At 37.6% G+C, this 15223-nt stretch overlaps 2 protein-coding genes across 2 annotated transcripts; one reads left to right on the top strand and one right to left on the bottom strand.

The window, feature by feature from the left end:
• Positions 1 to 147: 147 nt before the first annotated feature.
• pafah1b3 lies at positions 148 to 4685 on the top strand. The gene is made up of 6 exons (XM_031726131.2): positions 148 to 202; positions 480 to 570; positions 1326 to 1415; positions 1551 to 1667; positions 1832 to 1954; positions 2844 to 4685. The coding sequence occupies exons 2-6, from the start codon at positions 490 to 492 to the stop codon at positions 3102 to 3104; spliced, it is 672 nt and encodes a 223-aa protein (XP_031581991.2). The 5' UTR covers positions 148 to 202; positions 480 to 489; the 3' UTR covers positions 3105 to 4685.
• A 1559-nt stretch (positions 4686 to 6244) lies between these two features.
• Positions 6245 to 15058, bottom strand: LOC116309508 (carcinoembryonic antigen-related cell adhesion molecule 5-like). The gene is made up of 15 exons (XM_031726121.2): positions 14870 to 15058; positions 14356 to 14652; positions 13379 to 13660; positions 13011 to 13274; positions 12520 to 12792; positions 12141 to 12392; positions 11752 to 12027; positions 11386 to 11637; positions 10968 to 11252; positions 10359 to 10634; positions 9509 to 9784; positions 8331 to 8582; positions 7879 to 8163; positions 7521 to 7760; positions 6245 to 7213 (listed from the first exon to the last, which is right to left on the bottom strand). Exons 1-15 carry the CDS (start codon positions 14919 to 14921, stop codon positions 7125 to 7127), a joined length of 3651 nt encoding a protein of 1216 aa, XP_031581981.2. The 5' UTR covers positions 14922 to 15058; the 3' UTR covers positions 6245 to 7124.
• Positions 15059 to 15223: the final 165 nt, after the last annotated feature.

Below are 15223 nucleotides of genomic sequence, written 5' to 3'. Positions count from 1 at the left end.
ATTTTTCTATTTATGTAATCCTTTATTTTTGAATTCTCATATCATATGTTCCACACCACAATTTTATATGTTGAAACGTCGGAAAATTAAAATATTTAAAACCATGCATGTTGTTGACCACTCATGATAATGGTACGCTCTGCTATACTGAACCTCACTTCCGGAAAGTGATTCGGGGGACAACAGTGTTTTTGATTTAGTGGTAGGCTATGATAAGTTATACCTCTTAATGCAGTCTTTATGTAAATCTCTACCCTTTTCCATTCTACAGAGTATAGGCCTATTTTATTTCACAATTTCTCTTATATTGGTTCAACTACATCTCTTATGTGTTCCAGCATGTTGAGCTAGCTATTGTAGCTAACCTCGTTAGCTTCCACAGATCTCTCAAGCGAACAGAGCTATGGGCTATTTATGAATTGGTTTGTGTGCATTGCTGAAAGTGTGAAGAACTCAGTGTGATTGTTTTCCCAACACAGGTAAAGCAGAATGAGTGCAGGAGAACCAAACCCAGCCGCCACACCCACTCCCTGTGAAGACACGCAGGGAGATGGACGATGGATGTCTATGGTGTGTGACTTTTATATTATTTATAGGATTTATAAAGTACGGTGTTATATTATTCCGTTTGCATCGTTGCTGATGTTTAGTTTTGCAATCACTGAAGATAAAGGGAAGCTTCATAGTTGAAAAGAGCCAGCTACTGACGTATTGTAGTACATATTATTGTAATAATGGCCTTCATAAATTATTCAGACCTGTCTAATAAATGAAAAATGCAATGGATTGTGATGGGTGTGCAGTTTTGCAATTAATTTGTGAAAGAAAGAAAAAAGTCTTGGCGAATTAGTATTTTTTTTCAGACACATGGGGAGATACATAGATATTTCATTAATTGATTTTAAAAAAACATTAGAAAAATATGCTCAGTTTTCTCTATCCAGATAACAGCACATTCTAAATACATTTTTGTACCTGGACTTTCATGTAAAAAACAAATTGCTGGTGTTACATTCAAGACTGCACTGTGATGATACCAAAGTGCTTCTAGAAAGTAGACTCGCCACTCGTTAGCCTTTTGGCATTGCCACCGGCAGTCATTTGGGTAGTTATTTTAAAGCATGTCTCTAAATGAACACAAATGTCAGTAGTCACCAGAAAATCAAAGGAAACATACCATGCTGATTCTTAAAAAAAAAAAACAAGGTTTTAAAAAGTTTATCTTCCAATATATGTGGATATTGTGCATGGTTGGTACTGCAGTAAAAAAAAAAAATGTATATATATGTCTAAAAGTTTGCATCTTTTACATTTTCTTTTTGTAGCACAATCGGTTTGTGTCCGACAGCAAAGACAAAGAACCTGATGTCCTGTTTGTTGGAGACTCTCTTGTTCAGCTCATGCACGAGTTTGGGGTAAAACAAAGATTGCATTCATATATGTGCCTCTGTTCATTATGTAACTGATTTATGTTTTCTCATAAATGTTTTCAAAGTGTGAAAACTTGTTGTGCAACATGTGAATGCAATATTATTGTGGTTTGTCTGCAGATATGGCGTCAGTTGTTCTCACCTCTCCATTGCCTTAATTTTGGGGTGGGTGGTGATGCAACACAACATGTGCTGTGGCGACTGAGCAACGGTGAACTGGATAACATCAGCCCAAAGGTTCAAAACAGTGCCAGAAATAGAGAACATGATCATGCTTGTTTATTCACACAAAAGACTGATTGTGCTCAACTCTGTGTTAAAATCCCACTTCCAGGTACATTGGGCCAAAATATCAGCGACATGTGTTCAGTCATGCATTGCTTTGTGTTTTGTTGTTGCAGGTCGTAGTGCTGTGGGTAGGAACTAACAATCACGGTCACACTCCTGAACAGATCTGTGGAGGCATCTTGGCTATTATCCAAGTTATCAAGAACAAGCTTCCCAATGCCCACACGCTTGTACTTGTAGGTGTTTTTCGTAATGCATTCCTTGTATTGGGTGTTAATCTGCTCACCCGCATGTTTGTTGACAATGACTAATGAAGTTAATTCAACCATCAAAGTACAGTGCTATGTCACCCCTTTTAGCAGCATCTTAGCTATCTGAAATGAGGTGAAGTATAAAGTTATGGATACTTCTTCATCATCTGGAACTTTGATTATCTGTGAGCAATTTCACGTAGTATATTGAAGCATTTTAAATATACACTGTAGGCCCATTTGGAAAAACAGTGTAGCATGCACTCTACAGACATGCTTTTCAATGAGTCTGCAGAGAATAGCATCTTGGTAGGCGCTGTGTAGAAGCTGCAATCGCTGCTGGTGCTGATGCTATTAAAGCAACTGAAACTGAAATATTTTGGGCAGACTTTTGAAAATCTGTTTAACTGGAAATCAACTGACTCAAATGAAATGAAATTGTATCATCAGATCACTAGCACAACAACTTAATAAAAACTAGTTAATTAACTGTGGATATCAGAAAGAAGAAGATTGGCTAACTCTTTAAAAAAGACTGAAGCTAAAGAAAACTATACTAAATCTGGAGATTTTTAGACAATGAAAACTAAACTGAAATGGGGAAAATCTGTTTTTGTGCTATATGATCACAAGGTTTTGTGCTATATGATATGTAGTTTAAAGTAAACCAGAAGAGTCTCTACCTGGTCAGGTGAATGTTAGGGGGGCAAAAAGCTGTACTTCAGAGAGGTCTGAGGTTTAACTGTATTAATTTACTGTATATGTACTGGGGACAGAAACTTAATTGGAAATTCAGCTAACACGTGGATGAGTAACTTATGAAAAAAGGTATATGAAACATTTAAAAATAAGTATGCTAATGTTTGTTTTCCAGAGTTTACTGCCCAGAGGAAAAATGCCAAACCCTCTACGGGATAGAAATGCCGAGGTGAACGAGCTAGTAAAGGACACCTTAACATCTCTTCCTCATGCCTCCTTCTTCAATGTAGACCCCGGCTTTGTTCACTCCAATGGTAGCATCTCCCACCAGGACATGTACGACTACCTTCACCTGACCCCAAAAGGATATCAAGCTGTATGTGAACCCTTGCATGCCCATATCAAGGCCCTGCTAGGTGAACCTACTGACAACTGAGCATCTAGGTCACAAAAGTACACTACCACAGTGGTCCTTGTCCCTGTTTCAAGAAACCATTGCACTTATATTATTAAGATGTGTAATGATGGATAGAATCAGTTATTAAGGGCTAAGAGCTGCATAAACTATTTGTGGAAGACCTTTTCAAGGCTTGGGTTGGTGACCACTGTTAAAGACAATGTGACCATACCGTTTTTGTTTATATGAATTGACAAAGTCCTACTTCCATTCCCAATATTGCACCTGTTCCATTAGCTTCTCTGACACACAGAATCAATACAATTGAACAATTTTGTTTGTCATCCGGGGACCCTCTGGTTTAAGAGAATAATAATGAGCTAATTATACTGTCCATTATTGCCCTCATGATTGGCACCGCTCACTAAAAGTGATGTCACATCCACTGGTGCAAGTTTTTGTGTCATTTTAGCCGGTCGCACACCTCTCAATTTTTTTACCTGTGTGTGGGTGGCATTTGCACCATGGCCGGTAATTCCCAAATTATACAGAGGGAGATGCTCCAACAGCTTGACAAAAAGACTTCTTAAAAACTCAGCTTCTGGTTTGAGCTTCTTCTACTCTTAAAGAGGGCTGATGTGGAGGTTTTATCTCAGTGATGACAGTTTGTTTTAGAAAATGCTGTAGCGGGTAACTGAGCTCTAAGCACCAGTATTAATGGTGACTGCTGTGGTGATATCACTGTTTTCAAACGACACGACTAATGCGCTGACCATAAAGCACCCTTCAACTATACGTGAAGAGATGGCTGTTAGAGCACACATCAGTCCAGATGTTCAGTGGTCATGAATAAATTTCACAGGTAGGCAGCAGCTTTATATTCTAAGGAAGACATCCTGTAGGTCAAACCGCTGAATGCACCTTGTTAAAGGCTTGCTGTGCTGCAGATCTTATCCCTTTGGCTATAGCTCATGAATCCTTCACACACACAACAGGTTGCACTTTCTTGAACTTTAGGAACAGGAGCTTGTTGGAAAAGGATGCAGGATGTATCAGGTTTAAGCCAAAATATGCCTGTGTACAAGATACAACAACTGCCCTTCTTAGAAGATCCTTGTAAATCATCTCAATTTCACTGTTCTTCAGGTTACCTTTATTTGGCAATAGCTTTATTGCGATGTCTGATGTGTTTGGTTTCTTTTTTGTACCTGTTCATTTGAAGGACCAAAGTTTTTTGGGGTTTTTTTTGTTTGTTTTTTTGCTTGTCTGCACTTGCAAACAATTGACCGTTACAGTTTACTTGCTTTTCAGCATATCATGTTATCTCATTAATGCCCTTGTATCTTTTCCTTTATCCATAACAACAACAGTGTATTCATATGAGAGACTGTTTCGTTGCAAGGATAGATGTGTTTGAGTAGGTCGAGAAGCTGTGCTGATACATTTAGATGTCTGTGAATTGAGAAGTCTTTTGTAATGGCTCCTTCAAATATTTAAAGGCTTTACTTCACACTAACATGCTTCTGGGCCTCTTGTGTGAGGACTGTGCTACATTACATGAACAATTGGATGGCCAACTGTGTAAGTGATGAAAGATATGCATTAAATATCAAAACAAGATTGATTGGATCTGTGTGTTGAGTACCACTGGTGCAGAGCTACATTTTTAGGCCTTGGGTTCATCAAGAGTACATATAGATTGTTAGATGTGTAAAAGAGATTTATTACTTTTGCTTGACTTGTTTTGTTCCTGTCTCACGCATATTTTGTGAGCGCAGAGGCACGTTTCAGAAACTTGAGGAAGGCAAACAAGTCTAACTTTGTCCTTACCACTGGTCTGTGAGTTTTACCACGAATCTGATCCTTTCTCCAACTGTCATCACACATGAAACAAAAGCAGAGCACTTACAGCTCTTCTTGACATTAGCAAACATGATTTAATATTAACAGTGATGTATCAGTTGCAGTCATGCTGACAGAAGTGATAGCAGCCAGCCAGTTTTTTAAAGAGAGTAACAGATATATCCTGAAGACACAATATGATCCCATTTTTTATCGAATCAGTAAAAGGCAGTAAAAAGATAAAATGTATATAAAATGCACAATAATGTAAAATAATCACATAATAAAAGAGTATTGATGTATTAGGTTCCTATTAGGAAAGTTTAACTAGAGACTATCAGATGGGCACATCTGACATTCAAATGCTTTTTTACCGCATCACAGTAACCCTGTGAATCTCTCTAAAAGCAAAAAGCCATTACTCAAAACCACTATCTGTTGGCAAGTGTACATCATTCTGTCAGTCACTGCCACACACCGTAAAATAGTTTTTTCAGCCAGTTGATTAATGTGCTTCAGCTATGATTTCATCACCATCATCCTTTATAAAGAGCCGGAACACCAACCCCATCATTCCTTCTCTGGGACTGAAGTCAGTGCACAAGCAGGATTTCTTTCCCCGAGTTAACTGAATTGCCTTTTCTCCAACATGGGACCCAGGGTGCTTTTGCCGCTGGCTATTGGGCTGGTAATATTCACTGATTGCATCCAAGGTATAGTATGATACTTCGTAAAAATCTTTTTGTACCCTGTGCACCCTATTCTGAAGTCTCCTTTTCTATTATTTTTTTTCATTTGTTAAAGGTGTTCATGAGATGAAGAAACAGAGCCTGGTTGTCAGCGGATTCACTGACGGTATGTGAGATTATTTTCTAAACACATTTTGACGAGACAAGCTCTTTAATGATAGTTACAGGTTTGTATCTAAATACTTACTGTATTAAAATTGTTACTATAAATCTTTTAAAGTTATTTCTATAATAAACTGTGCTACAGGATCTGCTGTTGGAGAACTACTTACAACTGCACGTCCAGTAATCCAAAGACAGGACAAAAGACCTTGCACCTGTAAAGGTGACATGCGAATTTTACCGAAGAATGTATACATTTTTACATGTATCACTTTTATGTAAGTACATCCTCTCTCTTAGAAAAATACAGTATTTCTAACCCATTCAGCTTCTTTTATTATATGTCACTCAGGGAAGGAAATGGGTGTGATGAACAAAGCCTGCAACTGCTTGAATACTGCTGGACACATTGGAAAGTGTAAGTTGCCTATAACGTCTAAGATTTTTGGAATAGGGAAGGAATAAAATGATGAGAAAAATCAGTGATAAAATCAGTTATTGTATTCTCTTTATTATCATGACTTAGTGTGATTACAGATAGAAGCTACACATTTTAAATTATTCTAGAATCTGATTTAAAATTTTCATTCATTTTCTTTTTTTTGTGTCCAATTGCTTTATCTTTCTGGATTCATTCAAACCGCAAGGGAAAAAACACTGCAAGACTGAAAAGTTCAAGAACATGAAGATATGCCAAAGGATGAATAAATCCTTCAACCCCTCCGTGCCCATATGAGCAACACAAAGAAGCCCTCCATTCTTACACATGCATGCTTTTGTAAGACTGCCAATCTTATTTTCTATGCATACACATATTATTTTTTACAAATGCAGTGTAAAAGAAATTTTATCACTGGAATTTGAACTCACTATAACTTTCTGAATGGGACCATTATTATTTTAAATATCCCACTTAATAAAATCTCCAAAAAATATATTATGTTGTCTTTTTTCATTCATTTTAAAAAAAAGTAATCATGTCAAATAAGGTGAATCAAGGTATAATAAAACATCCACGTACATATATTATTACCATGGTTAAATGCTCACAGTGATTATAATTTGTAAGGACTACACTTTCCTTGCTTTCCCTTTATGAAACTATTCAAGTGTATTCACTGAACTAGCTCCAGGGGAGTGATTGCAATGACAGTATTAAAACTAGCGAAACTACATTTTACTGTTAATAGATATAATATTGAACATAAAAAGTAGGCATTGCACTAATTAAATAATGTGTATGTCTAACATTAGGATTATGGACTACGTTATGTTTTCCTAATCATTGTGCAAGAAGATTGTTGTCAAAAAACAGGGAGAGAAAAAGAAGCCTTTCATTCTCAGAAGACTTAACAGTGTGGAGAACTCAGTTGAACAACACAGGCGCAGAAAAGGCAAACAGAACCATCATCATCAGGCTGCCTTGGTATGGGAAGTGGATGGCAGGGGCGTGAGCTGGGGGTGGAAAATATGACAAGCAAAGAGACATGTTTGAGGTTAGGACTGGAAAAGAAAGAAAAACACTTACAGGACATTTGCAGACTTATAGCACTGGCTGTGGCCAATTTTATAAGATGGGTGTGATCATCATAGTTTTTTTAATGTTCTACACTACGAAGAAGCCTTTTGACATTAACGTCTTAAAATGTTTTGTACATTTCACCTCTATTTTCTAATGAGGTCATAGGTTATAGTAAAATACCCCTTGCTCAAGAACCTGTTAAAGAGAAATGAGTAGAGATGAGATGTGTGGTTTATTCACCTGTGACGTTAAGATTTTGGTACATTGTGATATTAGTCACGGAGTTCCATGCCTTGCATGTGTAAATCCCAAAATTCTGGCTGGTTGCAGGGAATACAATACTAGGTGTGTTCTGTAGAGGTGTTGACTGATTGTTGAAGAACCAGGAGAAGTCACACGCTGGTCGAGAATCAGCCTGGCATGTCAGGGACACGTACATGAACATACTTGCACGGGATATGGTCAGTCCCAGTGGGCCATCTAGAAAAAGAAAGATTTAGTTTGAATAATGTACTGCAAAATTATGAATACTGTTTTCTTGGCACAAAATCTGACAAAATGACTGATTTCTTAGAACTAGTCCTCAACAAACACTCACAGTTCACCCACAGTCTGTACTGGGGGCTCACATGATCCCCAGCCTTATTGGTAGCAACACACTGATATGTCCCATCACTGTCCAGTGTCACTGGGGTGAAATGCAGCATGTTGTTTTCAGTAGCATAGGACACATATGAGTTATTAGAGGGGTCCATGTTGAGCATCATGTTATCTTTCATCCAGTAGATCGTGTCATAGGACCCAACAACCTCACAGGTGAGAGTAAAGTTTTTAGTGTCGATTGGAATTGTCTTGTTTTTGATCATCACTGACTCTATGGCCTCTGTAGACACACAATACAAGGTGTTAAACACAAAAGAGCATGACATCTTGACTGGAGTACATCCCCATGAAATATTTAGACTTTAAGAACACAATAAGAATTTGCATTTGATCAGTTTCAGAGCCACATGTGCAACACATTTCCCAAAAATCTTAAAGTGTTCATACCAACAACTGTGAGCGTAGTGGAGTTTGTGCTGTTCTTTCCTGTCACATTATTAATGGCCATACAGGTGTATTCTCTGCTCATGTTGGAAGACAAGAGGCTAGTTGTGTACACTGACGTGTTGGACACAATTGATCCGTTGAACCACCAGAAGAATTGGCTGGGTGGCACTGACATGGCAGAACAGCTGAAGACGGCTTGACGTCCTATTTCAGCAAAAGCTGGCCCATAAATAATGGGCTTTTCTGGACCATCTGTAACAGCAAAAAAGGATAGATTACTCTAACAGTAAGAATCTAGAGTGTTAACTTTTTTGTTAACTACAAAGTTCAAGTTGGACTCATGCAAGTATAATTCTTCAACTTGCGGTTAAAAATGTGGTGATGGATCAGCATGATGCAAAAGAGACTGACACACCTGTCCCTGATGAATGTTCTTACAGATGTTTTGAATATCTGTGCCCCTCCTGAGGAAATTTATTGTCTAAACCTTTGAGCACAAAGCAACACTGGAGTATTATAAGGTAAAGATAACGCTTTGACTTAGTATGAGCTACTACCGAGCAATTTAACATTATGAAGCAATTTCATAGTCCTACCTTTAATGCAAAAGAGTAGCCTACCTGACTATATTGCATGCAAATTTGTCTTTTGAGCTAGGTAAAGTATTATCCATATTTGGATAGGTTCTGGTCAGCTGTGCAGTTCATTGTATATTTATTGTGTTGACTGCTGTGTCTTAAGAGACATTGTAGTTGCAAGACTGAAATACTCTTTGATAGTTTTATAATGAAATTGGTCACCTGTGTGTCAAGTCATTATGTTTTTCACTGCTGTGTGGGTACGGTTCAGCATGTAGTGTGATTGCTATCCACACCAGAGCATGCAACACCAGTGCTTTCTCAATGAAAGCTGACTTTGTAAAATTGCTGCATTAAGTAAATTATAATCTATAATTAATGTGAAGCTAATACAAATTGAAGTGCACTTTTTGTAAAAGTGATCAATCGGGCAATCGTGGTTAGGCATATGAGAAGCAAGTCTGCACATTATGAACAGACCCTTTTTGTAGAATCCATGTTTTAGAACCAAAATACAATGGATTTACCTAATTTAAGGTGATGCACCATTGATATTGAACCACTTAGTAGCATACATTCTATTCTTTCTAATATACTCACAATTGACAATGAGGTTATAAGTAGGGCTGGTCATGTTTCCAAAAGCATTAATAGCCATACAGCAATAGTTTCCATTATCATAGCGCTCCACCATACTGAGGTGGAGCATCTTATTTTCCATGTAGAAAACAGTTCTGTTGTCATCATGCAGTTTCTCCCCATTCTTCATCCAGTAAATGTATTCGGCAGGTCCAGTTACATTGCATGTTAAGTTATATGAATAACCTTCTATGGCTGGTGTCATTGGTGCTTTTACTTCCACATTTTCTATTGGATCTGCAAACAAAACAAACAACACAACAGTCATTTAGTCAGAAAGACATGACAAAGGTAACTTACATCAAAGCTGTTGTTAAAAAGGTCCAGCAGTGCACACATTTAACCTTTAGTATGAGGCCTCCAATACTCCAAAACTGGTATGTTAACCGCACTAGCAAAGGCAACACCGTCCTTTAGCACATCTCGGTGAGTTTTAAATGGCCCACGACAGCCACACAACAGCCTATTCTCCCTGATGTCCTCTGGTTATAGACATAACATTGATAAATCACACACTGGCATGCTATGGAACACTTTCTTTTTTCAAAACCCCCAAGCGCACAACAGACATGCACATAGACATGCAAGTATAATTTAACATCTGTGCATCATCTTTTATATACTACCTTCTGTCAAGTTTCATACAATATTGATATGTTTTATGTATTTGTAAATAATTTTTCTGTGCCTGAACTTTTGGTATTTCACATAACTGAATTTCCAGATAATTGATTTGCAACAAATATTTTGAATCTTGAAATGTTAAAATCATATCACTCAGTTGCATAAATCCTTAAAATATCAAACTCACAGATCACAACGAGCATGTAAAGAGCGCTGGACATGTTTCCAGCAGCATTAATAGCCAAACAGTAGTAGTTTCCAGTGTCATATCGCTTTACTGGATTAATCTCAACTGTCTGGTTATCCTTGTGGAAAAAAGTTCTGTTGTCTTCATGCAGTCTCTGCCCATTCTTCATCCAGTAAATGTAGTCAGCAGGTCCAGTTACATTGCATGTCAAATTATAGGCGTAACCTTCTTTGACAGAGGTCACTGGTCCATTTAATTTTACATTTTGGATTGGATCTGCAAACAAAGCAAACCACATAACACTTAATTTCTCTATTTAGCTGTCATTCCTCTTTCTAAGAAGGAAAATAAATTAAATACATTTTTTGCATCAACCCAAAAACATGTAGGCTGCTTTGTTAAGTATTTAAATCCCCAAAATGTCTAAATACTGCTAAAAAAAATATCATGACTCTTCATTTGGATCTTCCTTACAGCAAACATTTTCTCAGGGATGTAGATATTAAAACAATTTGTGTGTAGCATTTGAAAATGAGTACAAAATTTAAAAAAACTAGTTTTCGAAAAAAAATACAAAAAACACTTTTCATTGCTTTCTGTCATGCTCACAATTCACCAGTAGTCTGTACTGGAGGCTTTTTAGCTGGCCAGCCTTATTGGAAGCAACACACTGATATATCCCGTCATTGTACGTTGTCACTGGGATGAAGTGCAGCATGTTGTTTTCAATGTAATAGGAGATATGTGAGTCATTAGAGGGGTCCATGTTGAGCATCATGTTATCTTTCATCCAGTAGATCGTGTCATAGGGCCCAACAACCTCACAGGGGAGAGTAAAGTTTTTAGTGTTGATTGGAATTGTCGTGTTTTTGATCATCACTGACTCTATGGCCTCTGTAGACACAAAACATGAGAGTTGAGAGAGTAAGATTTCTTTAGTGTTCTTTATTCTTGGAACACAATAGCAGCCAGAGTCATATGTTAAAAATGTTTCATCTAATTCCTCTGAATCCTAAAGTTTTCATACCAATCACTGTCAGGGTCGTGGAATCTGTGCTGTTTTTTCCTGTCACGTTATTAATGGCCATACAGGTGTATTCTCCGCTCATATTTACTGAAAGCATGTTGATTGTATACTCTGATGTATTGGCCACAATGGATCCATTGAACCACCAGTAGAACGTACTGGGAGGCACTGACTCGGCAGAACAGTTGAAGACAGCTTGATGTCCTGTTTCAGCAAAAGCTGGCCCATAAACAAAAGGTGTTTCTGGTCCATCTGTAACAGAAAAGGAGATAGATGAATATCTAAACAACTACAAATGTAAAACTTAAAAATTGTTCATTTAAACATGACACTCAACTGCATAAAATCTCTAAATATTATACTCACAGTTGACAAAGAGCATGTAAGGAGTGCTCTTGTTCCTTGAAACTTCATTAATGGCGATACACTCATATCTGGCATTATCATAGCGCTCCACCATTCTGATGTGAAGTGTTTTGTTATCATTGTAGAAAACTATTTTGTTGTTTTGATTCAATGGCTCCTCATTCTTCATCCAGTAAATGTAATCAGCAGGTACATCCGTGTTGCATGTTAAGTTATAGGAGTAACCTTCTTCGGCAGGCATCATTGGTGCTTCTACTATTATGTTTTGCAGCGGCTCTGCAAACAAAGCAAATCACAAAATAGCTCTTTAGTTCTACCTGTCTCCTTTTTATGAATGAAAAGTTATTTTGTGTACACCCCAAAAAAAAAAAAGGTCACGTAAGTCTTACCGACAACAGTAAGCATTATGTCGGCAGTGCTGTTTTTGCCACTGATGCTGTTGAAGGCCACACAGAGGTACTTTCCACTCATGCTGGTTGTCAGAGACTGTGTGACATACTCTGACTTGTTGGAGACCAGAGCATTTTCAAAGTACCATTCATAACTGCTGGGAGGATTAGATGTTGCATTGCAGGTGAATGTGGCGTAGTCTCCTGCCTTTGCCAAATTTGGTCCCATGACATTTGCTATCTCTGGTCCATCTAAACACATAAAGAACACCACAAATTACTTTCACTGAAAAATGCTTATGTGACTACAGGCATTCAGATAATACAGAACTGACATCACAGTGATAATCGTTATGTTGATAATGATACAAATACTTACAGTAAACTGTGACTGTGAAGCGATGGCTGGTTTGGTTGCTTACAGAATTGAAAGCCTCACACTGATAATCTCCACCATCTGAATGCTGGGTTGAACTGATAGTCAGTTTCCTGTTGCCCGTGTCAAACTTTGTTTTATTGTCAGCAGAAATAAGTTGATCATTTCTCCACCAATGAATGATGTCAACAGGTCCCGTCACTTCACAGCTCAAAGAAAATGTCTCACCAAATATTGCTGGGTTGATAAGTTTCACCACGACTGCTGTCACAGGATCTGTTGGAGTTTAGTAAGTAATTTAAATTCACTCAAATATTTGACCTGAAAATAATGGCATGTTCAACTAGATAATTCCTCTGCACTGTACAAAGGAAAAGGCACAAACCACAACTCTTTCTTTTTGGTCTTAATGGTCTACCAGCTCAGCAGATCTAAGCAGCAAAGTAAAAAGTAAAACAAAGTAAATTTTTAAACAGGTACCAAACCAAACTTACCCACAATCTGGATTGTTGCTGTTTGGCTGCTGAATCTGAATGTGACATTATTGTGAATTAGGCATGTGTAATTTCCTGACATGCTCTCGTTAACTTTCTCTAGTTCAAGCTTTGGTCCAATTTTGTTTAGGTACACTCCATTAACCATCCACTGGAATATTGCTGGAGGACTGGAGACCGCTGAGCACGACAGTGTGATATTAGATCCGCCTTTGTATATATTCATAAGGGGCATGACTGTCATCTCCGTGTTACTTGGACCGTCTGGTGAAAGAACAGGGCATAAATTGTTTTAGAGGTTATTGTTGGGATAGCAGATTGTTTTATAGATTGTATGCATGTATTGGTGTCTTTTGGTTAGAACTCACAGTTGATGTTCAGATTCACAGGGGCGCTGATGTCATTGCTGACATTATTAGACACATTACACTTGTACGGTCCTTGATCATAGCGGGTCACGTTCATGATAGTGAGAATGGTGTTTCCACTGCTGAGTTGAACTTTTTCATTGGTCGTGATCATTGAGCTCCCATTGAACCACTGATAAGACAGGGATGTGCCTTTGGACACACCGCACATGAGTACTGCTGTGTCATTGAACTCCACCAGGTTGGTTGTGCTTGTCTGAATGGTCACATCGTAAACAGACTCTGCGGAGAATAAAATAACAAGGCATTTGTCATGTTTTATTTAAGAAATGTGTTCTCCACCAAATATATATGAAAATGTGACCCATATGTTGAATTAAAGTCAGGTTCTAGATAAAAACAAATAAAAACAAAACAGTCTTATAAAAAATGGGCTCCTTGGGTGACAGTACTGGTCTGTTGATTGGTCAGTCCAATTCTCTGGTTCATCAAGGATATACTTTTATTTGCATTTACTTCTTAAAATTCTTGTTAAACAATGACTTGGTGTTATGTCATGTTCTGAGTTTGTATTTACCCTAACTTTTATTTGATTGATGTAAAACCTGAAAGAGGGTTTACTTTCTTTTTTACAAATATATATTGTAGGCAATGTAATTGTTAACATTTGTTGTAACAATTGTTGAAAATCAAGATCAACATATTTTTGATAGTGTTATTAAAATTTATAGTGTAATTTTGTTCCTTTTTTTCCAGAGAGATATATCTACAATGTGATAGTGTGAGTTGTTTTTCTCCTTAACATAATGGAACCAAGAGACTCTAGCAATGCCTCTTTCATAAATCCCAACAAAGTTAATTAAAAATAATAATAATAATGATGACAATGATACAGAAATCTTGCAAGAAGTATAATGTAGGAAGTGAAATCTTCTTGAAATCTGTGCTGGTGACAAGAAAAATGAGAGAGCCCTTACCTTCAACTGAAAGTGTTAACTGAGAAATAAATCCATCGATTACATCCTGCAGTGTGTAGTTTCCAGAGTCTTCCAATTTTACTGAGAGTATGGTCAGTGATGAAGTACTTTGGTCAAATAATACTCTGTCTTCCCAAGTTTTGGAAATAGCAACAAACCCTTTTAGTGTTATCACAATTTGGCGGGTGTTGAATAGCCATCCGCCTGAGCTGATATTGCGATTGCTGCTAAGTGTAACATTGTTTCCCACTGCGACGGGGTTCTCAGAGGCATATAATGTCTGACTGCGTGTCACATCTAGAAAGAGAAAGCAAGTAAAATATTCAGTCGCCACGTAGTTGTCACCACACACTGGGACAGAAGTAGTTACAAAGGTACTGATATATGTCAAAGTAGTATATTTAAAGAATTTTAATTTATATTAGGGTCTATAAATCGTCTAATTCTCTGACCCTGTAGTTATTTTAATAGTCAATAAAACTCTCATTGAACTTCACTTATCATTCAGTTTTACCTGTGAAGGTTACTGCAGCCAAGAATAGGATGAACCCCACTGGAGACTCCATTAAGCTCCTTGGTATCCTTTCCCTAAACTTGAATCTGGCTTTGACGAATAAAATCCTGTGATATTCTCTGCTACCTGCCTTCAAATCAGCTAATATTTACTCTGTAACACTGCAGCTCTCTGTGTTCTTGATGCAAATGCCTTCCCCTGCTTTCACCATCATCATGCCACCTCACAGTCATGACCACGCCTTTGTTTTGCCCTGTTATATTGATGCTTTGCAGGTGCACACCTATGAGTGTCCATTTACTGTATACTGTTGTTCTGCAACTTTTTCCAACCAAGGAAACATGTGGAGAGCGT

Source organism: Oreochromis aureus, linkage group 11, assembly GCF_013358895.1.
Source record: "Oreochromis aureus strain Israel breed Guangdong linkage group 11, ZZ_aureus, whole genome shotgun sequence".
Lineage (NCBI taxonomy): Eukaryota > Metazoa > Chordata > Actinopteri > Cichliformes > Cichlidae > Oreochromis > Oreochromis aureus.
The sequence above is the reverse complement of the archived record's forward strand: the minus strand, read 5'-3'. Positions and strand labels throughout refer to the sequence as shown.

Coding starts and splice junctions, on each gene's coding strand:
- pafah1b3 (XM_031726131.2), top strand. CDS start 490: ATGAGTGCAGGAGAACCAAACCCAGCCGCCACACCCACTCCCTGTGAA. Junction 1,416..1,550: donor AGCTCATGCACGAGTTTGGG/GTAAAACAAAGA, acceptor GTTTGTCTGCAG/ATATGGCGTCAGTTGTTCTC. Junction 1,668..1,831: donor TGGATAACATCAGCCCAAAG/GTTCAAAACAGT, acceptor TTGTTGTTGCAG/GTCGTAGTGCTGTGGGTAGG.
- LOC116309508 (XM_031726121.2), bottom strand. CDS start 14,921: ATGGAGTCTCCAGTGGGGTTCATCCTATTCTTGGCTGCAGTAACCTTC. Junction 12,028..12,140: donor CATAATGCTTACTGTTGTCG/GTAAGACTTACG, acceptor CTTTGTTTGCAG/AGCCGCTGCAAAACATAATA. Junction 11,638..11,751: donor TTACATGCTCTTTGTCAACT/GTGAGTATAATA, acceptor TTTCTGTTACAG/ATGGACCAGAAACACCTTTT.